This window comes from Chiloscyllium plagiosum, chromosome 27, assembly GCF_004010195.1.
Source record: "Chiloscyllium plagiosum isolate BGI_BamShark_2017 chromosome 27, ASM401019v2, whole genome shotgun sequence".
Lineage (NCBI taxonomy): Eukaryota > Metazoa > Chordata > Chondrichthyes > Orectolobiformes > Hemiscylliidae > Chiloscyllium > Chiloscyllium plagiosum.
Window position 1 is genome coordinate 26,570,335 of NC_057736.1, and position 23,025 is coordinate 26,593,359.

At 39.7% G+C, this 23,025-nt stretch overlaps 1 protein-coding gene across 3 annotated transcripts in view; it reads left to right on the forward strand.

Annotated features, from left to right (window-relative positions):
* LOC122563674 (protein argonaute-3) overlaps positions 1 to 23,025 on the forward strand; it is a 133,033-nt gene that overhangs the window by 71,861 nt on the left and 38,147 nt on the right. For all 3 annotated transcript variants that reach the window (XM_043717723.1, XM_043717724.1, XM_043717725.1), the window contains one exon: positions 4,634 to 4,770. In XM_043717723.1, the coding sequence (XP_043573658.1) occupies positions 4,634 to 4,770 (137 nt within the window). The remainder of the gene's footprint in view (positions 1 to 4,633; positions 4,771 to 23,025) is intronic.

Sequence of the window (23,025 nt, forward strand, 5' to 3'; positions counted from 1 at the left end):
AACTCAGCACCGCCTTCCTAACCTGCAATCTTCTTCCCGACCTCTCCGCCCCCACCCCCGTCTGACCTATCACCCTCACCTTGACCTCTTTCCACCTATCACATTTCCGACGCCCCTCCCCCAAGTCCCTCCTCCCTACCTTTTATCTTAGCCTGCTGGACAAACCTTCCTCATTCCTGAAGAAGGGCTTATGCCCAAAACGTCAATTCTCCTGTTCCCTGGATGCTGCCTGACCTGCTGCGCTTTTCCAGCAACACATTTTCAGCTCTGATCTCCAGCATCTGCAGTCCTCACTTTCTCCTCTTAAATGCTTGACTCTTAGATGCCATTTGAAATGTCCTAGCAAGTCACTCTAGGGCAAATAGGGATGGGTGACAAACACTCATCACATGAAAGAATAAAGAAGATGAAGAAATGCAGCTAGTGTGGGAAACAAAAATTACAACCTATTCTGGACATTTACTGATTTCTTGACCTTTGACATAGATTTGGTCTTTCTGCCCAGGAGTTGAGCTGAGCAAAGAGCCCTTGAAACTGTTTGATTTATTTTTTGAGGTACATGCTAGTGCTAGTTTCTTCATGTCTGCTGGATTGAATATGTGCTGCATATTGGTTATGTGCTGAGGCATTTTAACAGGATTAATTCCAACAATATACTTGTTCACTTCAATGTCAAACAACAAGCACAGTACAACCTTAATGTCTTTGGACATAAAATCGATCCTTAAAATAATCATCTACTTCTTATATGGTGAAACATGACAACAGAACCAATGTTCCAACTTCATCTTCCTGCTGACTGATTCATTCACTGAACATATAGTCAAATATAACTCTTGATCAAATGCACCTGTCTGTATTATTACCTGTCAAAGAGTCACCAGCCAATCAGTGGCTACTCACCAACCATCTCCAAAATGTCGTCTGCTCTATTTCACCCAGACACAATTGCCAATCAAATCACCTCTCCAGGGTAGTCATTATCTAGAACATTTGGAATTAGATGAGACGGTCTGATGCATTGATCTTTGTCATGTTATCTGCGAGACAGATCCCTGAGAGTGTGTTGTGAAGTGTCATTCACCAAGTTCCAAACCGGTGCAGATATTTACCTTTTTTCTAAGACAAGTATTAGCTAATCTATAATGTAAATATGTAAATCCATTACTAATAACTGCCCAATTCTGTTGATGTGTTGTGGTTAGCAATAAAGAAAACCACTGTTAACTAAGTCAAACATATTGTCAGTTTTAATCTTCTGGATTGTTTATAATTCCTCACATGGAGTAAATCATTTTAAAATCTTCTCTCTTTGCATGGTTGCAGAAACTGCTAGAACAGCAGTGAAATGGATGTTCAGTTTTTACTGGAATCATACAGCATGGAAACAGACCTTTTGGTCCAACTCGTCCATGCCAAACAGATATCCTCACTAAATCTAGTCTCATTTGCCAGCATTTGGCCATATCCCTCCCTTCCTATTCATATACCCATGCAGATGCCTTTTAAATGTTGTCGTTGTACCAGTCTCCATTACTTCCCCGGTAGCTGATTCCATACATGCACCACCCTTTGGGTGAAAAAGTTGCATCTTGGTCCCTTTTTAAATATTTTCCCCTTTCACCTTAAACCAATGCTGTCTAGCTTTGGACTCCCCTTTCCCCTCCCCCCCCCCCCCCCCCCCCCACCCTGAGGAAAAAAGATGTCTGTTTATCCTATCCATGCCTCTCATGATTTTGTAAACTTCTATGAAGTCATCCCTCAGCCTCTGACGCTCCAGGCAAAATAGCCCCACTCTATTCAGCCTCTCCCTGTACTCAAACCCACCAACCCTGGCAACATCCTTGAAAATCTTTTCTGAATCCTTTCAAGTTTCACAACATCTTTCTATAGCAAGGTGACCAGAATTGCACACCGTATTCCAAAAGTGGCCTAACCAATTCCTGTACAGCCACAACATAATGTCCTGTACAGCCACAACATGATGTCCCAACTCCTATACTCAATGCATTAACCAAGAAAGGCAAGCATACCACACGCGCCTTCACTATCCTATCTACCAGTGGTTCCACTTTCAAGGAACTATGAACCTGTACTCCAAGGTCTCTTCAACATCACTCCCCAGGACCTTGCCATAAAGTGTATGAGTCCTGTCCTGAGTTGCCTTTCCAAGCAGCTTACTTTTATCTAAATTAAACTTCATCTGCCATTCCTTGGCCCATTGGCCCATCTGATCGAGATCCCATTGTACTCTGAGGTAACCTCCAATTTTGATACTATCTGCAAACTTACTTAACCATACCTCCCATGTTCACATCCAAATCATTTATATAAATGACAAAAAAGCAGTGGACCCAGTACCAATCCTTGTGGCAGTCTACTGGTCACAGGCCTCCAGTCTGAAAAGCAACTGTCCACCACCACCTTTTGTCTTTTACCTTTGAGCCAGTTCTGTATCCAAATAGCTAGTTTTCCCTCTGTTCCATGAGATCTAATCTTGCTAACCACTCCACCATAGGAACCTTGTTGAATGCCCTTCTGAAGTCCATAAATATCATTTTCACCACTCTGCCCTCATCAATTCTCTTTGTTACTTCTTCAAAAAACTCCAGTTAGTGAGACACGATTTCCCACGCACGAAGCCATGTTGACTATCCCTAATCAGTACAATCCCAATCAGGTGGTAATCCCTTTTCTTATTTCTCATTTCCACCAAATAACTTCCTTGGACGTATTCCCAGGAATATCCTCCCTAAGTACAGCTGCAACGTTAAGCCGAGTCAACCACTCCATTTCTACTTTTTTGCCCCATTTTTGATCCTTCTTATAGCATCTGTTGCTGGAACATTTAAGCTGCCTATCCTGTCTATCCCTAAGCCACATCTCCATAATTGCTATGATATCCCAGTCCCATGTTTCCAACCAAGCCCAAAGTTCATCTGCCTTCCCTGTTAGGCCTCTTGTATTGAAATAAATGCTGTAAAATTAATCAGTCCTACCTTGTTCTCTTTGTTCCTGCCTGCCCTGTCTGCTTGACTTAATCATTTTGTTAACTGTACTAGTCTCACACTGATCTCTTTCCTCACAATCTCCCAAGGTCTCACCATCCTCCAACCGCCCCAGGGCAATCTGTCCTTCTTATATAGATAACCTTCACTCCAGAAGACATTCCAATGATCCAAAAGACGTGAATCCTCCTCCCCTGCACCAGCTCCTCCGCCACGCATTCACGTCTATCCTCCTATTCCTATTCTCACTAGCTTGTGACGTTGGGGGTAATCCAGATATTACTACACTCTAAGACCTATTGTTTAAATTTCTACCTAACTTCCTATATTCTGTCCTTAGAATCTCGTCCTTTTCTTTTCCTTTATTGTTAGTTCCAATGTGTACAACAGCCTCCTGCTGCTCCCTCTCCCCTTTGAAAATATTCCACCCCTCAGAAATATCCTTGACCCTGGCTCCAGGGAGACAACACACCATTCTGATTATTCGCTGTCAGCTGTGGACTCATCTGTCTGTGCCTCTGACTAAAGAGTCCCCTGTCACAATCGATTGCTTGGAACCTGGCATTGTGTTAGAGCTGGTCTGGTTACCAGAAACCTGGCTGTCGGTGCTACATTCCCCTGAGAGTCCATCACCCCCTACATTTTCCAAACCAGCATACTTGTTTGAGATGCGGATAACCACAGGAGACTCCTGCACTTCTCGCCTCCGTCTCCTACCTTTTCTGGAGGACACCCATCTACTTGACTGAATCTGCAGTTTATCTCTTGCCCTGCAGCTGTCATTCATCACAGCCACTAGCTCCTGCAAATTTCTCATTGCCTCTAACCAAGCACACTTCCTGTAGACATAATCATCAGTAACATGGAAACTCCCTAATCTCCTATACCCAACAGGAAGAATGCATCACTCTGCTGAAGGCCATTTTAGCACCTTAACAGTCTATAGACCCAGAAAATAGCACATTTTGCTGCTGTAAAAACACTGCTGCAGGCTAGCTTTGTACAATCAAGTTTAATCAAAAGACAGATCTCAATAACAACATATAATCAAATAAAAACTCAGAACGAACTCTGGTGTCCAGAGTTACTGAAACCAGACAGCAAAGGCAACAGCTGTGTAGCTTACTTCTGGGTTAGGCAGCAGTGTTAGTTTCTTTCTCCATTTGAATCACTTTCCATATGTTCACTGCCTTTGTCTGTCTTCCTCCTTTTTAAAAGGCCATTGTTTGATCTTTTTTAAAACCAAAGTTCCAAAACAATGCACCAGCTTGTAAAACAGTAGTTACTGCTCCTAGAATTTGAGAAAATCAGCTCCAACATTAAAAATACCTCAAAAAAAGGAACAGCTCTTACAGCCACAATTTTTTCCCATTCTCCATTTTGGAATGCCTAGAATTCACAGTATTTGAGGTGGAAATATTGGCTACAACTTTGACGGTCATCTGTACTTAACCTGAGAAAAGTAAGAATTCTCTTGACGCTCCATAACTGAGCACTTAGGACCTCATTCATGCAAGGCCTCCTACTTAAGTTAATCTCTTGACTGTAGAAGTAGAATTGTTTTGAAAGTTGTGTATAGGACCATAGGCATGTTGACATAATCTGTGGTCTGCAATTTTTTTCAGGTACACCCCTGTTGGCCGCTCTTTCTTCTCTGCACCTGAAGGTTATGACCATCCATTGGGTGGAGGTAGAGAAGTCTGGTTTGGTTTCCATCAATCTGTCAGACCAGCCATGTGGAAAATGATGCTGAACATAGATGGTGAGTTTATTCGTTAGTTATGTTCCATTCTTCAACTTAAATCTTACTCACTCCCGTTTTCCCATTTGTGTTCAAATTTATCTGAACAGTCCAAGTGTTTACAAAATGTTGAATAATTGCTCTGACAGACTGTGCTGTGGTAAGTTACAGTAATAATTCCTGCTACTCCTGGGAAAGCTGAAGACAACACAAAGAAGGTTCTGAGGGAGAAGGGGGGGGAGATAAAGTGCTATTGCAGCCATCTTCTATCATTGTTCCAGTTATTATTAAATGGTTTCTGATCTTGCATGACTCGTTTCGAGCTTTGGTAGAAAGAAATAATCTGATGACAAACTGTCAATATCGGCTTTGTCAATTCCTGATTTGCTTTTTTATGGATGACCTCCACTTCCCTTACCTCCATAAACTTCTCGTCTAAATTTCTGTTGCTTGTATCTCATCCTGTATCATATCTTGGTTGTCTATCATCTCTGTTCTCACTAAATTAGATTGGCAAGTTTTCCCCAAAACACAATTTTAATATTTTTCATCCTTGTGCGAATTCCCTTTGTGGCCTTGCTTCTCCCTCTCTTTCAAATCTTTTCTAGTGCTACAAGGGACATGGTGGCATAGTGGTAATGTAGTACTGGGTAGTGCTGTAACTAGTATCTAGAAATGTAGTGGTAATGGGCTAGTAATCCACAACTTCAGTTTAATATTTTGGGGATGAAAGCAAAATACTATGGATACTGGAAATCTGTAACAGGTACAGAAAATGCTGGAGGAAGTTGGATCTGGCAGCATTTGTGAAGAGAGAAACAAGGTTAACTTTTCAAGTCTGATAAAACTCTTCTGAAGATTTTTTTTTAATATTCTAGAATATGATTTGAATCACAATATGGCAGATGGTGAAATATGAATTAAGAAGCTAGTGTAGTATGATGCTACTTACAATTTCATGGTGACCATATAACTCTTTCTGATTTACAAAAAAAACCCATCTGGTTCACTAAAAACCCTTTGCAGAATGAAATATGCCATTCTGGCCTGACTCCAGAACCATAACAATGTGATGGAACAATCTTATCTGCCTTCTGAAGTGACCAAGTAAGCCATTCAGTCGTATCAAACTGTTACGAAGTCTAAGATATAATTTTGTGAAAATGACAAACATCAACAGTGGTGGCAAGTGGTATATAGTCAGTTGGGAGTTTTGCTGGAAATGCTTAACACTGCTGCCTCAATGCCAGAAACCCGGGTTCGATTCCAGCCTCTGGCAATTGTCTGTGTGGAGTTTGCACGTTGTCTACGTGGGTTTCCTCCAGGTGCTCCGGTTTCCTCCCACAATCCAGGTGCAGGTTAGGTGAATTGGCCATGCTAACTTGCCCATAGTGTTCAGGGATGTGTAGATAAAGTGCATTAGTTAGAGTTAAATGTAGAGTAATAAGTTCGGGAATGGGTCTGGGTGGGTTACTCTTTAGAGTTTCGGTGTGGACTTGTTGGGCCAAAGGGCCTGTTTTCACATTGTAGGGATTCTATAATTCTATGATTCTTGCTCAACATTGACTGTAGGTCCCACAAAGTCATGTGGCGGTACATTCAACATGGACAAGGAAACCTCTGCCAACACCTCAACCCCCAATCGTGCACGTTCCTCGGAAGAAGCGCTAATTAGAAAAGACACAAAATATTCTGTAGGTAGGCTAATGTCCATCAACAAGGGTGGCTCAAGAACAGACAACAAACTAAACTAGCTGAGTCCTAAAGGATGGAGTTGCTAGTCTGGGTCTGGCAAGTGTTGAGGAAGCCAACAAGAGGGAGCAACTGCCTTCTCAAGGACAAATAGGAGCGGTACTAAACAATGGCCTCATCAGCACTGGTAGTATCCTGGGAATACTGAACAAAAGAATACTAAACAAAACAGGAAAATGTAGTAAAGGCCACAATCAAATCTACCATGATCTTACTGAACGGCAAAATGACCTCAAGTGCTAAATGGCCTAATTCTGCTCCTTATCTTATTATTTTCTTACATTCGTGATTACGAAAGAATGATGTGTTTGCTCTTAATTTCTTGGGAATTAAGAAATTAAATTTGGTGAATTATGGTGAAAAACAGTAGTCCATCAAATAAAAGTATTGTTTTCTTCAGATGTGTGATCAAGAAACTTGGACAATATTTGATAATTAAAAGTATAGTAATTACTGTAACTGTTCAATTTATCAAGGCTTTCGTTCTTCAACTGGGCTTTTTTTTCTCATGAAGCTAAGTGCAAAATTAAATTTCTGATTTCTGCAGATAGCATTTGACACTATTAAGTAGTTTTAATTAAACTTATGTGTCGCTTAAACTTTTTGAGTACACTTACTACAGTACTCACTGTATTTTGTAATATAAATAGTGTAAGGAATTAAAATAAGTTGCGGAAGAGCTTAGGCATCCACCCATGCGTTCAGATCTGCTAATAATGAGCATTTTAACCCCCCTCTTATCTTTGCGTTGAGGTAAGATGCTATGCAGATTCAAGTAATTTAGCATTAATAACATTATTGTCTTGACATATGGACAACTTCAAGTTAATGTAATCTGAGCAGAGAGACTAAAGTGATTTTTCTTGTATACAATCATTCCAAATTGTATTTTAGATCTAGCCTCATTACCAATTTGAAGAATCAAGCATATAGACAATCTTTAGAAAGTTTGCAGGTTATATAGTTCTTAATCAACCTCTTAGAGATGTTATTTACACACCTCTGGAACATGTAGGACTTGAACCACGGTAGGCTCTGGGCTCGGATATGGGAATCACCTCTGCACCATTAGAGCTCTAAGGTTTGCAGTTTAAGAATGTATTGGAGATTTGTTGCTGCTGGCATTGAACATTTAATCCTCAATTAATTTATGCTAATGAGTCTCAAGCATTTAGATAGGCCTTCATTCTTTACCTCTGTTTATTTTAGTTTTGTCTGTACTATTAGTGGTCACATATATCTTTGGACTAATGGTGCAAGATCAGGTCAAGATCTACTTCAAAAAGAAACAGGGCAAACCACCCAATCCATCCCATCTACCTACTCTGTCATCAACACAAAGTTGTTGATAGTGATATTAAGTGGTCCTCTTGAGCACATGGCCCCAGATTTCATTGCAGCCCTGGTCTTAACATGGCCAAAAGAGCTGAACAAGAAAGGTCCTTATGATTAAGGTAGCATTTGCCCAAATGTGATCATGGAGTCCTAGTAAATTCACGTCAACAGGAATCAGGGAAACTATCCACCAAGAATAAAGGAGGTGGGGATTAATCTTCTCAGTGTAAACCATCACTCCAGGAGTTTCTCAAGCCCTCTGCTCAATCATCTTAACTGTGCCATCAATCATCTTCCCACTACCATAAGGTCAGAAGTGGATGATTGCAGTATGTTCAGTTCAACTTGTGACTGTTCAGATAAAGCAGATTGTGTTAGCACACAGTGTACAGTTTTGTCTTTTTTATCTTTTCCTGGTCACCTTTGGCAAGACTAGCTTTCATTGCCCACCCCTAATTTCACTGGAACTAAGTGGCTAGCTAATCATTTTCAGACTGTAGTTGAGACATTGCTGTGGGTCTAGAGTCACATTTAGGCAAGGCTCGATATTGGTGGCAGATTTCCTTCTCGAACGGGTATGAATCAAACAGGTGAATTTTTACAATAATAATTTTGTGGTCACCATAGCTGAGACAAGCATCAAATTCCAGATTTGTTAATTGAATTTACAATGCCATAATATAATAATGTCTCTAGAGCATTATCCTGATTCTCTGGATTACTAGCCCTGTGACATTATCACCAGATTTATGTATTTAAATTTAGAATGAAATTGAGTCATGTGATCTGCAATGAAGTTGTCTTAACAGCAGGTTTGGGTGATAGGGCTGTTAAATATTTAAAAGAATGCATAGATTGTTTTACAGGGAGGAAGGTGTAAGATATCCTCATTTGAAGATAGAAAAGTTCCATGAGTTCAAAAAATGTCATTGTTAAAAAAAATTAAACTTGAATTGTTCATTTGATTCCAGGGTAGGGATCTATAGAACAGCTAATCAGCATTTCTATTGGGATATGAGTCATGTGATTCACTTTTCCTAGTGAAAGATACATTGTAAAGGTCAGGCTAGAGGCTTCCTAAATATATCTGAGTATCACAGGTGGTTTCGTCTGACGGAATTCAGGAAAGGGAGGACAGCTTAGGCTGTAAGGCACTGTGGATCCATGTGCAGGAACACCAGTGGGACCTTATGTTCAGAGTGGAAAGACAAAATTTGTGATGAATTAAATTGGAAAATTTGCCTAGCTTTTGCTATAGAGAAAAATCACCAGGAAATCTAGCACCGTAAAATCTGGAATTAAAAGTTTCCAGCCTGGGAAAAGAAAAGATCAGAAGTAAGCCATCAAAAGCTCAGGATTGTTCTTGATCCTGCGAGAATTGAACATCCATCCTCCTCAAATGGCACTATGACTTATATCCGTAAAGTGGACTTCGCCAGTTGTATTAGAAAGAAAGAGGGATAAGTTCAGTTTTGGGATTTAAACTAGAAGTTGCATCCCAAAATAGTGTTTTGCGAATAGTGATTTTAGTCTAATTTTAGAGTAAAAAAAAAACTTGTCATGTTATCCTTTTGACTATTAACTGGAAGTTTGAATTTCTTTTTGTTAAAAAGTTATTGGTCTCAATGGGAACATAACAGCAGCAAGACCTGTACAGCATTCAGACTTGGGACCATTAGTGACAAGTAGCATTCACGCTACATAAGTACCAGGTAATAATCACCTCCAACAAGAATGTATAACTGCCTCCTCTTGACTTGAAGTGGGATTATACTGAATCCTCCACCAGCAAGGGGAGGGGCAGAGATCACCATTTTTTTTAAATGAGATATTTAAGTAGACTAGCCAAATAAATATTTAGTGATAATGCTGTTCTCGAGTTCTTTTCACCAAATGTAAATGGTTTGAATTTTGGAATACAGAATAAATTTCAAAATCTGCTGATAGTATCAAACTTGGGGCTGAATATGAGGATGATTTTAATCGCCTCAACAGGACAAAGCTAGGCAAATTAAGTGACAGATGGAATTTAATTCAAAAGAATGTGAGGTGTTGCATTTTGACAGCAGGAATACGGAGAGACAATATCAACTTAATGGGATAGTTCCAAAATATGCCAGTACAAAGGGTCTGGAGAGTATGTGTGCCTTGTTTTGTGAACATATAGCAAGGCATATTGAGAGAGTAATTAAATAACAAATCATATGAGATCTTGGCCTTCATAAATCAAAGTATTAAAGATGAAAATAGGGCAGGTATAGAGTTAGATGTACAGCACGGAAACAGACCCTTCAGTCCAACTCATCCATGCCTAAATTAAATATCCTAAATTAACCCAGTCCCATTTGCCAGTACTTGGCCCATATCCTGCTAAACTCTTCGTATTCATATATCCATCCAGTTGCATTTTAAATGCTGCAATTTTACCAGCCTCCACCACTTCCTCTGGAAGCTCATTCCATACACGCACCACCCTTTGTGTGAAAATGTTGCCCTTTTGATCCCTTTTAAATCTTTCCCTTCTCACCCTAAACCTATGCCCTCTAGTTCTGAACTCCTCCACCCTAGGGTAAAGAACCTTGTCTATACCCTATCCACGCCCCTCATGGTTTTATGAACCTCTAGCCTCCGACACTCTAAGGAAAATAGCCTCAGCCTCTTCCTATAGGTCAAATCCTCCAAGCCTGGCAACATCCTTGTAAATCTTTTCCGAACCCTTTCAAGCTTCACAACATCCTTCCAATAGGAGGGATACCAAAATTGGACAGTATTGCAAAAGTGGCCTAACCAATGTTCTGTATAGCTGTAACATGACCTCCCAACTCCTATACTCAATGCTCTGCCCAATAAAAGAAAGCATACAAAATGGCAACTTCACTATCCTATCTATCTATAACTCCATTGTCAAGGAACTGTGAAACTGCACTGTGAAATTGTCCAGCAACACTCCCCAAAGCCTTGCCATTATGTGTATAGGTCCTACTGTGATGTGCCTTCCCAAAATGCAGCACATTTCCAAACTACCTCACATTTATTTTGAGGTATTTTAGGCAGTTGTGCTGAATTTTTTGTCAGGCATTAACTGGAATATTTAGTCCAATTCTAGTCACCATATTTTACGAAGAATGTGAGTGTCTTTGAGAGAATTTACCAAAATGGTTCTGGGGTAAAGGGTTTTAGCTATCACTTTAGATTGGAGAAACTGGGATTCTTGGATTTGAGATTGTTTGCACATTTGATAGAAATCTGCAAGATCTTGATGGGCTTGGGCTTGGATAAGGTTTACCAAAGCATCTGCATGTTAGCTGATGGTACAAATACTAGGCTACACAGATTTGAGATATTGAGCAAGACATGCAAGGGCAATGATGAAGACCTGGAATTCACTGTTCCATGGGCATAGTGGAAGGAGATATGACCAATATTCTGAAAGTAAATTAAAAGGGTGCTTTCAATGAAATAAGCTTTCAGAACTACAGGGATCAAGCCAGGAAATGAGGACTGACTGACTGAATTTCTCGGCAGAGAGCTGGCATAAACTGAATGGCCGTTTGGTCTTTTTTTGGTGGTGGAAGAGATGTTCTGTCCTCCTGATTTCCCCAAAGCCATCGTCATTCCCAACCATCCATAAGGCCCAACTAGAGTCTGTGATGGAATACTTTCCATTTGCCATGATGAATACAGTTCCAAGAACACTCAGGAGACTTGACAAATCAGCCTGTTTATTTGATATACCATTTGTTTCCTTGAGCATTCATTCCCACCACCACCTTTAGTATATGTTGTGTTCAAGAGGCAATGTAGAAATTCACCAAGTTGTATTTGACAGCCCTTCCAAAACACAACCTCTACTACTAGTCAGAAGGTCACAGGCTTCAAGTAGATAAGAACACTGCCACCTATATGTTCCCCTGCTAGCCAGTTAGCATTCTGATTAAGAGATAGCATGAAACTCTTTAATCGAATGCATTGACCTTTTCTTCAGGATCAATTAAATAATTATCTACAAATTCCTACTGACAAAGACAGCAGAATAGAGAAGTTTTGAATTATGTCAGGCTTCAAAACTACTTGCACAAAAAATTATGCTCGTATGGCTTCAGAACTAATTTAATTTTTGTGCAAATAGTTTTGAAGCTTGACATAAGTGGGAATTTAAGTTTTTTTTAAAAGTGGGAATCTGTAGAGCACTTTTTGACCCAGAGAGCGGTTACTGCATTTGATTCATAGATTTTTCAAATTATATGTCTAGTTTGTATGAACAGTTGTATGATTTCATTGAAAAAATTTTCAGATGCTTGAATGACTCAGTGAAACCACTGATAGCAAAAACCATGCCATCAAATTATGATGTAAAGAAATTTCACTATCACGAGGTTATTACTAAGTACATAACATATTCTCTGAAAACAGAATCAATTTTGCTCTTGAACTAACAATGCCAAACCTTTAATTGTGGCAACTAGGGATTAGCAATAAACACCCATATACCAAGAATGAATTTTTACAAATGACACTAGTCATTCAGCATTTTAACATTAGTTTATTGTGGGCTTCTCATTGACATATTTATACTTTTTAAAAATGTGAATGCCAGTAGCTTTAATATGCAAACTTGAGGTGGTGAAACAGATGAAGTCAGCAACTGTGCATGTTATGTCAGCGCTTACTTTCCAGTTTTTTTGAACTTGATTGTAAAAATGGTTCCTGGTGAGATCAGAGTATGAAATGCACAATCCTGCAGTCTTTCAGTAATGTAAATTTTGAAGAATTGAAATGTCATTGTGAGTCAAAGTGTTTTGCTATGCTGCAGTGCATTTGCTGTTCTACCTGAGGTGTTCTTTAAACAAATTTTAAACTGTGTCCAACCCAGTTTGTCATAGTGGACAGCAATTGTCAAATTCACAAATCAAATAAGGTGATTTGTTGTGTGGTCATGCATCACATGATTTACTATGTAACATCTGTGATCATTTAACTGGCCATAAAGGAAAGGTAGCTTGTTATATTTATACATATCTACATGTGATATCTGACCTCTATCCAGTTATTGACATATTTGGGTTTCATTTTAGCCTTTTCCTCCCATTTGAGAAAAGGCCACCTCTGTACTGCAATGCATCTAGTTATAAAATTGCATTTCTTACAGAAACAGGTTTACTTCAGTTATTATACTGTATGCATCTGTCTTACTATTATGATAATCAGCTGATGTGGGTGTGAGCAAAACGTCAGTGGTTTCGAAGAGGAAGGTTGAAAGTGTGACTCATTCAAATGGAATGTTTCTGTGGTTATGACAAATTCAGTTGTGGTTTTTCCAATTCAGTTCAGCTATTTGACATTTCATTATTTCAGATTTCATTCTTGATTTTCAGTGTTGGGAGTGTTTTGCTCATTCATTTTTTGACAATCTTCTTGAGAAATTGAAAATAGAATAAACATATCTTATAAAAAGAGCTGTGTTAAAATTAAGTTGTTTCTATCCCTCTGTTCGCTTCCCTTTCATGTGTCTATCAAGATTCACCTTAAATGTTGCTAATGTGCCTGCTTCACCACCTCCACTGGTAGTGCGTTCCAGGTAACCACTGCCCCCATAAGAAAAATTTTCCCCACACATCTCCCTTAAACTTCCTCCCTTTCACCTTGAACCTATGCCGTCTTTTACCTTTCCACCCTGGGGAGCAATATTTCCTCAACTAAATCCCCCAGACCAGGCAACATCCTGGTAAACCTTCTAAGGGCCCTCTCCAAAGCTTTTATGTCCTTCTGGTAGTGTGGCAACCGAAACTGCTTTCTGAAACAAATTATGATGATCAATTGCAGTATATAGAAAATCTATGCAATTTGAGAGTTCTGCATGGGGCCGGTTCCTGGAATTAGTAATTTTCTCAGCAGTAATGGATCAAAAATGTTAGGGGATTTGCAAGTGCCACTTGGGAGGGTTTAAACTAGTTTAGCAGGGGGTAAGAACCAGAGCAGTAGGTCAGCATGTGTCATGGTTGCGGAGTAGGTAGAGGTTAAGTCAAGTAAGTCTAATAGGAGGCACAGTCAGGGCTAGGTTAACAAACACCTTGGGACTGGCGGTCTGAATTGTATTTATTTAAGTGCAAACAGATAAAGCAGATGAGCTTAGTTCCATGCACTAATCCAGGATGTATGGTGTTGATTCTATTAGAGGAACCTGATTGAGAGAAGGGAAGTATGGTAGCTCATGTTCCAGGCATAATAGAGAGGGATATAAGAAAGGTGAAGGAATTGTATTACTAATTAAGGAGGACATCTTGGAGGCCTTGACAAGAGAGAACATACAGAGTAGAATGTGAGAATAAGAATGGTGCCATTGAAGTGATGGAGCCTATACTATAGTCCTCCCAATAGCTATTGGGAGATGGAGGAGCAGATATGTAGGTGTATCATGGAAAGATGTAAAAACAAAAGGATTGTTGTAATGGATGATTTTAACTTCCCCAATATAGACTGGGACTCTGAGTGCCAGTGACTTACATGGAGCAGAATTTATTAGGTGCAACCAGGAGGGTTTCTTGAAAAAATATATGTAGGTGGTCCAACTAGGCAAGGGGCTGTGCTAGATTTTGTCATGCAGATTGTCTTGGTCAGGTGATTGAAGTTTTAGTTGGGGACACCAGTGTTTTGAAAAATATTAAGGTAGTCAAGTCCCCTGACCTGATGGGATCTGTCTCTGGATACTGAGGGAGGAGATTGCTAGGCCCTTAACAGCATTCTTTGTATATTCTTTCGCCACAGGCAAGGTTCCAGAACTCTGGAGAAAAGCCAATGAGTTCCTTTGTTTAAGAAGAGCAGTGGGAAGAATCCAGGAAATTGTAGGCTGATAAGCCTTACATAAGTGGTAGGGCGATTATTGGAGAAGATTCTTAGGGACAGGATTTACTTGCAATTACAAGAGTGGACATATTAGGGATAGTCAGCATGACTTTGTCTGAGGAGGTCTTGGCTCACAAATTAGATTGGGTTTTTCAAGGATGTGGTGCAGTTAATTAATGAGGATAGGATAGTGGATGTTGGCTGCGTGGACTTTACTAAAATATTTGACAAAGTCCATCATGGTAGGCTGGTCCAGGAGAATAAGTCACAAGGGATCAATGGTGAATTGGTAAGCTGCATATAGAATTGGCTTGGTTGTAGAAGACTGAGAATTGTTTTTATGGTTGGAAGTCTCTGAACAGTGGTATTTTGCAAGGATCAATGCTGGAACAATAGTTGGAATTTATATAAATGATTTGGATAAAAACATAGGTGGTTAGCAAGTTTGCAGACAACTCAAAAATTGGAGGAGGTGTGGAGAGTGAGGTCATCGAAGGATAAAGCAGGATATAGATCCCTGGGAAAGCTGGGAGGAGAAATGGCAGATGGAATTTAATCCAGGCAAGTGTGAGTTGATGCATTTTGGGAGGTCAAATGCAACAGGAAAATATACAGTAAATGGTAGGACCCTTAGGAGCATTGATGCACAGAAACTTGGGTTGCAAATCCATAGCACCCTGAAAGTGGCAATGCAAGTGGATATGGTGGTAAAGAAGGCACTTTGCATGCTTCCCTTCATCTGTTGTTGTATTGAATATAAAAGTTGGCAAGTCATGTTGCAGCTTTGTGAAATTTTAGTTGGGCTATATTTGGAGGATTGTATGACCCACTATTGAAAGGATGTGGAGATTTTGGAGATGGTGCAAAAGCGGTTTACCAATATATTGCTTAGAATGGAGTGTGTTTGCTATAGGGAGAAATTGGACAAACTTGGGTTGTTTTCACTAGAGTGTCAGAGGTTGAAGGGCGAACTGATAGAAGTATAAAAAATTGAGAGGCATGGATAGGATGAATATTTAGTTTTGTTTTGCTATGTTAGAAACGTCAAATACTAGGGGGCATAGGTTTAAAGTGAGAGGGAGGAGGTTTTTAAAGAAGTGAATAGTAGGTGCCCGAAACGTGCTGCCAGGGAGGTAGTAGGGAGGTATTGAAACAATAGCAAAGTTTGAGGCATTTAGACAGACACGTGAACAAGCAAGGAATAGAGGAATGCAACCCATGTGCCAGTAGATGGAATTAGTTTAGAATGACATCACGGTTGGCGCACACAAGGTGGGCCGTAGGGCCTGTTCCTGTGCTGTACCATTCTATGTTGTAAAAGGTTTGAGTCAAGTTTGAACTCTGTAAATCAATGACAATGCTTTGCTTGAGAGTTTCACAGATAAACTATTCCTCTTGGTATTCAAATTGGATTATGTGTATTAATGGCAGGATTTATTGAAATATGGTATTTTTGCAAGTTGAGTAGATGAGAGATCGTTCATCTTTGACTTGTGGGTTTATTCCACATTATTTGGTATGATTTCCTTATCAAGATGTTTGTAATGCTGGAAATTTGCTAACAATCCCACTCAAAAGATAGGTATTAATCTCCAGCAACTGTGGCTAGACTTATTTCAGAATATTTCATAATATCCCTCCTTCCCAACCACACCAGGACTGTATAATGGTTAGTGGCTGAACTGTAAGGTACACACGATTTACAGATAATGCAAATTCTGTTAGATGGGGGTCATCAGTGGCCATTCAGATTTATTTTACAATTACATTCTTCGGGCAAATGGTCATTTGAGAGCCATTATGATAAAGAGACTTGCAAAGAAATGGAAAAACTGCAGATGCCAGAAATCCAAAACAAAATAGAAATTGCTGGAAAATCTCAGCATGTCTGGCAGCATCTGGAGAGAATTTGGAGTTAAGATTTTGAGTCCAGTGACCTTTCTTCAGAACTCAGGAGACTTGCATCTCTCGAGTGTCTTGTGTTCACAGAAACATCTCAAAGTAATTTTGTTGCAGCATCTTTGAAGTAAGTTTACTGTTATGTAGCTAAAGATGAATGCCATAATGCACAAAACAAGAATTATCAAAACAATGAATAATTCATTCACCTGTTTCAATTTAGTGTTGAGTCCTTTAAGGATGGAATCTAAGCTATGATACATCTTTGGTTACTGCTTCAGGATTTTTATTATCCACAATAATAGACAAATGAATGTCAATCAAAACTACATACTGAATTCAAAGACCTTTGTTTAAACTGCAACCTGTTCGTGTACAGGGGACATGGTACAACTAAATAACACTAATCTGTTTCCCATCAATATTACACAGCAGCTTTTCAACTGCTGTCCACTTTATATCAATAGAAATTATTCATGACCAAAAAATTTCCAGATCTTAAAGATGATCTAATGCTGTTTATTAAAACTGTTCACCTTAAAAGTCAGTTAATTTGCTTAAATGAAGGACTTTATTGATGTTCAACACTTGCAATTTGAACATGTATTATCCATTGTCTTGACAGTAGAATTCTCTTGTTCAAATGTAGTTGGTGTTATTGCAGAGTATTTCTAGTTTGGAACTTGAATTTGGAGAAACATGCTGTATACCACCATTACTATCCTGGTTCCATCTTGTTGCATAAGCAAGACAGACCCACCAGAGGTGGCAACTCAGAGGTATGCAATTAGGTAGGAGTTACCCTAGAAGTCCTCAACATTGATTCCAATCACCGTGAAGTCTTATGGCATCAAGTCAAGTATAGTCAAAGAAACCTCCTGCTGATTGCAAACTACCCCCTCCCCCTTCAATTAATGAATCAGTACTCCTCTCTGCTAAACACGACTTGGAGGAAGCACAGAGGGTGGCATGGACACAGAATGTGCTCTGACTGTAGACTTACATGTCCATCATCAGTTGTGTACTATCATTGACCAGAAACTGGACCAGCTATATAAATTCTGTGCCTACAAGAACAGGTCAGGGATTCTGAATTCTGCAGCAAGTAATTCACTTCCTATGTTCCTGTGCCAGCCCACCATCGACAGGGCACAAATCAGTATTTTCCACTTGCCAGATGAATGCAGCTGCAACAACCCGCAAGCAGCTCAACACTGTCCATGACTATTTGATTGGGACCCCATGCACCACCTTCACCATTAACTCCTCTTACCACCAGTGTATAATGGTAGCAGTTGATCATCTACAAGATGCATAATAGTATTTCACCAGGCTGCTTCAACGGCATCTTCCAAATTTACAAATTGGACCACTTAGAAGGGTAGGTGACAAATGCTTTCAAACACCATAATTTCTAAATTTCTCTCTAAGTCAGACACCATCCTGTCAGCTATTACTATTCCTTTCCTGCTGGTCCAAAGTCCTGGAATTCCCCAATAGCAACTCAAGACTGCAGTGGTTCAAGAAAGCATCTCGCCACTATCTTCTCCAGAGCAGTTATGAATGGCCAATAAGACCTGGCCGATCTAGTGAAACCTACAAGCTATGAACAGTTTCTCCTTTACTTGGACAAAATTTTGTGCTGGATGTTGGAAGCCAAACAGGTTTCTAGCCATCTGTTCATATCATTCATAACCCTACAAAATAAACTTAATATATTTCCAACGCTATCTGAATACTGACGCCCATGACCTTGCATAAATGAAAGCCTTAGAGAACAAAGAGGATAATTTGAAAGTATGCAGCATTTTGCAAGTTTCACAGTAAGAGCTAAGAATAGTTAATGTTCGAGCAAATTTAATTAGTTTTTTGTGTTGACATTTTTTCTTCACATTGTGGGTGTTGCCTGGAAATATGACTCAGTTCTGTTATGATTCATGACTTGAAATCAAGAAATCTTTAATTAAATAGAGTGGTTTTCCCCTCTCATGTAAATTACAGCACCAAATTGAATTGAATAAAGAAAAGAGCAATTGTGTTTATGTAGCATCTTTTGTATCCTCCATATGTCCCAAAGTATTTCATTGCGCAATGAAGTAATTTTGAAGTGAAATTCCTTGTAATGCAGGGAAACAGGACATCCCATTTGCACATGGCAAGGTCCCAAAATAAGTGAAATATTATCAGAAAATCTATATTAACATTTAAAGGATAATTGTCATCCCGGACAAAACTGTGTGGCACATCTTGAAATAGTATGACATGCCTTATCAGTGTTGGAGAAGGAAGATGGGACCTCAGTTTTTCAGACGAAATGTTTAAATTAAGTTCATGAATGAACCAATTGACCAGTTTTAGCCATAAATTGGCAAGATATTTGACTCTATATCAATTGAGCCGTCATAGGTTTCTTGGTGCAATTTTGTTTAATTTAATCCTGTCTCGACTTCAGCTGTGTTTTTAAACCAATATGCCAAGGCTTCTGTGCCTCTGTTCTGTGGCATCAAGTAATACAAAGTATGCCTTTTCCCTCTAAATCTGTTTTCGTAGTCGACTGGCCTATGATTAGACTTTCCTGCACTTCGTGATGCATAAGGCAGTCAAAGCATTTTCTTCCTATTTGCAAACCAAGTTTTTACGAGAATGTCTCATCAGTGTTGTGCCTCACTGAGATAGTGCACTGGAAGTCCAGCCCTGCTAATCCCAGGGTGTCACAAAATTAAAGATTTTGTCAGAGTATGCAAAACTCCCCCATTTATGTATCTTTTTAGTGCCAGGTTAACAGAAAGCACGGACCAGGTTTCTGTACTTTACAAGAATTGCTATTTATTACAAATAAATAGATGCTGCTTTAGGTAAACAACTATGAACTGTTGACAAATAACTCTACTGGTTAAAGCTGTAACCCTGTTGTAACCACCCAACCCTTACCCCCCAAAATCCTTGAATGCAGATATACACTTACAGGCACAAAATAAATATTGATGTTTTGGATGGAGGGAAAAGCTGGAAAATAGTTCAATATTCCTTCTCCATATGCAATGCTGAGGATTTACTGCTCCCTCCAGGCTCTCTTTCCAGTTGATTCACTGACATGCAGGAGGCACAGAGTAACTAATTCAGAACTTGTAAAGTCTCTAACTTATTTGTTAAAAGCAAGAGCTTGCAATAATTGGTGAGCAAAAATAAACTGGATTTCTTTGGGCTTTAGGTATTTTTTGCCACAGAGAAAAGGTAACATTTCCCTTCCAGGAGGTCCTCCAGACATCTGGCTATTTTGTTCATACTCCAGGGCTGTTCAGATACCTGAGAACCAATCATATTTAATTATTGGCAAACAAAATACACTTGTCATTGATATCTGTTCACCATTGTCTAGTCCACACCCCCCTCCCCATTGCTTGAAGGAACTGCAGTGTAAACAGAACCTACAATGTTGAAGAGTGTGGTGCTGGAAAAGCACAGTTGGTCAGGCAGCATCCGAGGAGCAGGACAGTTGACATTTCAAGCATAGGCTCTTCAGGAATGGAGAGTGGCCCAAGGGAGCTGAGAGATAAATGGGAAGGTTTGAGGCAGGGGGAAGGTAGCTGGGAATGCGATAGGTTGATGAAGGTGGGGGTAAAGGTGATAGATCGGAGAGGAAGGTGCAGCAGATAGGTAGGAAGGAAGGTGGACACATAGGACAGTTCAAGAAGGCGGCGCAGAGTTGGAAGGTTGGATCTTGGATAAGGTGAGGGGTGGGGAAACTGGTGAAATCAGCATTGATCCCAAGTAGTTGGAGGGCCCCAGGCAGAAGATGAGGCATTCCTCCTCCAGGCATCAGGTAGCTAGAGTTTGGCGGTGGAGGAGGCCCAGGGCTTGCATGTTCTTGGCAGAGTGGGAGGGGAGGTTAAAGTGTTTGGCCACAGGACAGTGGGGTTGTTTTGTGTGTGTGTCCCAGAGATGTTCTCTGAAACATTCCACAAGTTGGGGTCCTGTCTCCTCAATGTAGAGGAGACCAGATCGAGAGCAATGGACACAGTAGATGACGTGTGGAAGTACAGGTAAATCTTTGTCAGATGTGGAAGGATCCTTTGGGGCCTTGGACAGAGATGAGAGGGGAGGTATGGGCACAGGTTGCCAAATTAATAATATATTTATATATGGCAGATGAGCAATCAATTTTTGGTGCCCATTCACCACTGCATTACAGTGGTCAGTTAGAGAGTGAATGGGAAGTTGCTGTCTGGGCATATGCCCTATTTGTGTGTGCCAAAATTCATCCCTTAGGGCCATCGCTCTCCTTTGTTCATTTTCCTCTGTCTTGCTTCATCTCTTTCTCCCTGTCTCTTCCTTGCTCCCTCTTTCTTTCTCTCACTCCCCCACCCCAAACCCCCCCTCCCTCTCTCGCTCTTGCGCTCACACATTCTCTCTTGCACTCTTTCTTGCCTTGTGCAGGTGGAGAGACTTAGTCCATTGCATTTCACCCACCCTATCCCTATAACCTCTCATTATCCATGACTAATTCAAGACTAATCTGCACATTTGGACTGGAGCATCCAATGGAAACCCATGCAGATACAGGGCGAAAATGCAAACTCCACACAGACAATCACCCAACGCTGGAATTGAACCTGCATCCCTGGCACTGAGGTAGCAATGCTAACCACTGCCACCATGCCATCTCCTTTTACCCCTCCTAATTTTGTATAGTTAGTAGAAATATTGAGGGAAACTAAGCAAACCCTTCTTTTGTCAGATTGACAATATATAACCTTGAACATGAGTGAGTAAATTTTATTAATTCAGCACAAAATAAGACAATTAAATTTTCCACTCTCAGGGTCACCCTCATTAATAGATCCATGAAGTAAAAATGCCCACGATTCTGTGTACACATCTTTATTATTAAAAGGTGTCACTTATTATCTTTCAGTCTAAATCCCTACGTATTTGTAATAGAATATGGCCATGTAAGTTTGTTATGTTATAAAACCCTATCCTCCCTAATCCCTTTGCCCACTTCCACTATAGGTTCTGCAGCTTAATTTCAGGATGGTGAATTAATGTAGGCAATTACTGTTAGAAATGTGGTCATAGGAATTCATGATAGTGATTAAAGGAATAAAGTGTATGACTTTAAATGGGGATTCATGTTGTCTAGTCCAATTATTCTCTGCCCTCCAATTGTGATACACTTGTTGGTTACACTTGGTCTTGGTTCCTTTCTGCAAAATGTGGAAATTAATTACTATTTTTTAAATGATCTAAGTTAGCACCAGTTTACCATTGGGCACTTTTTATTATGTAACTATTGTCGTTTTTTTCTTAGAATAAATTATTAATCAGATATGGAAGAATACAGTGGAGGACAGTAAGCCAGACCTCACTTTGGCATCAATGATAATGTCATGCCAGTTTGGTTCTCACGAACAAAACAAGGATTACTGGCTCTGCCTAGGAACATTATTTATCTTTTCATTGCTAATATGTAAATTTGTTGAACTGATTAGTTTTTTTTATGCAGAGTAGGACACCCACATAGCCCAAGTTCAAAATGTATTCCCAAGCAATTCATATTTATTTGCTCATTAATTATCACCTTTGAATCTTTATAAGCGTTCATTAGCAGGTGTAATAATACTCATAGATAAATCTGTGATAACTTAGTGTGGAATTAAGAGAAATAGAAATACTGCATTCTGTTATGTAATTTGCCCTGTACTGAATTCCTGTTTTCAGTTAGGAAGGACAAAAAGTTGCATACGCAGAGTAAGAAAAAGAAAATTGAAGGTTAACTTGATTATCAAATCCTCTAAATAACTGTGCAGTTATTTAGTCATTTGAAGTCTGAAGCTCTGAAGTTAACTCTTTAAGCCTCTCAGCCTTTCTGCATTTCTCTCCTACTTCTTAAAATTCACCCCTCTTGACTAAGCTGCTGGTCACCAGTGTCTTAGTGCTAAATTTTGGCTAATAAGGCTCTTGTGCTATGACTTAGGGACATTTTTACTGTACCATGGCTATTGCATAGGCTGAGTTTTTGTTGTGTGTCATCAGATCTTTTAGCTCTGGGATATCACAGCTTATTCCAATTCCAAGCCCATCTAGCACTTCTGTACATTTTTTCAAGTAGGAGTAACTAAAATGTAAATAAATACAAAGACCACAGCTAACTTTCCTCTTTCTTCCGATTTCCAACAGGAGTCACTAACAGTACCAAAAACTGTCTTACTAAAATTAGCTAATCAACACTGATCAGGAAACTTGGGCACATCAGTGTCTTTCGTGCACAAATATAAGAAGAAAAATGTTGCATTATTACATAGAAGAATATTGAATGCTTAGATTTGTCTAGTATTGAAGTGCTGTGCCTTCCAGTATATCTGATTTGAAATGCATGTGCTGGTAGCCAAAGCTTTAACCATAGTTGTAGTAGAGTATATCAGAAGAGACTTGTGCAGATGCAAC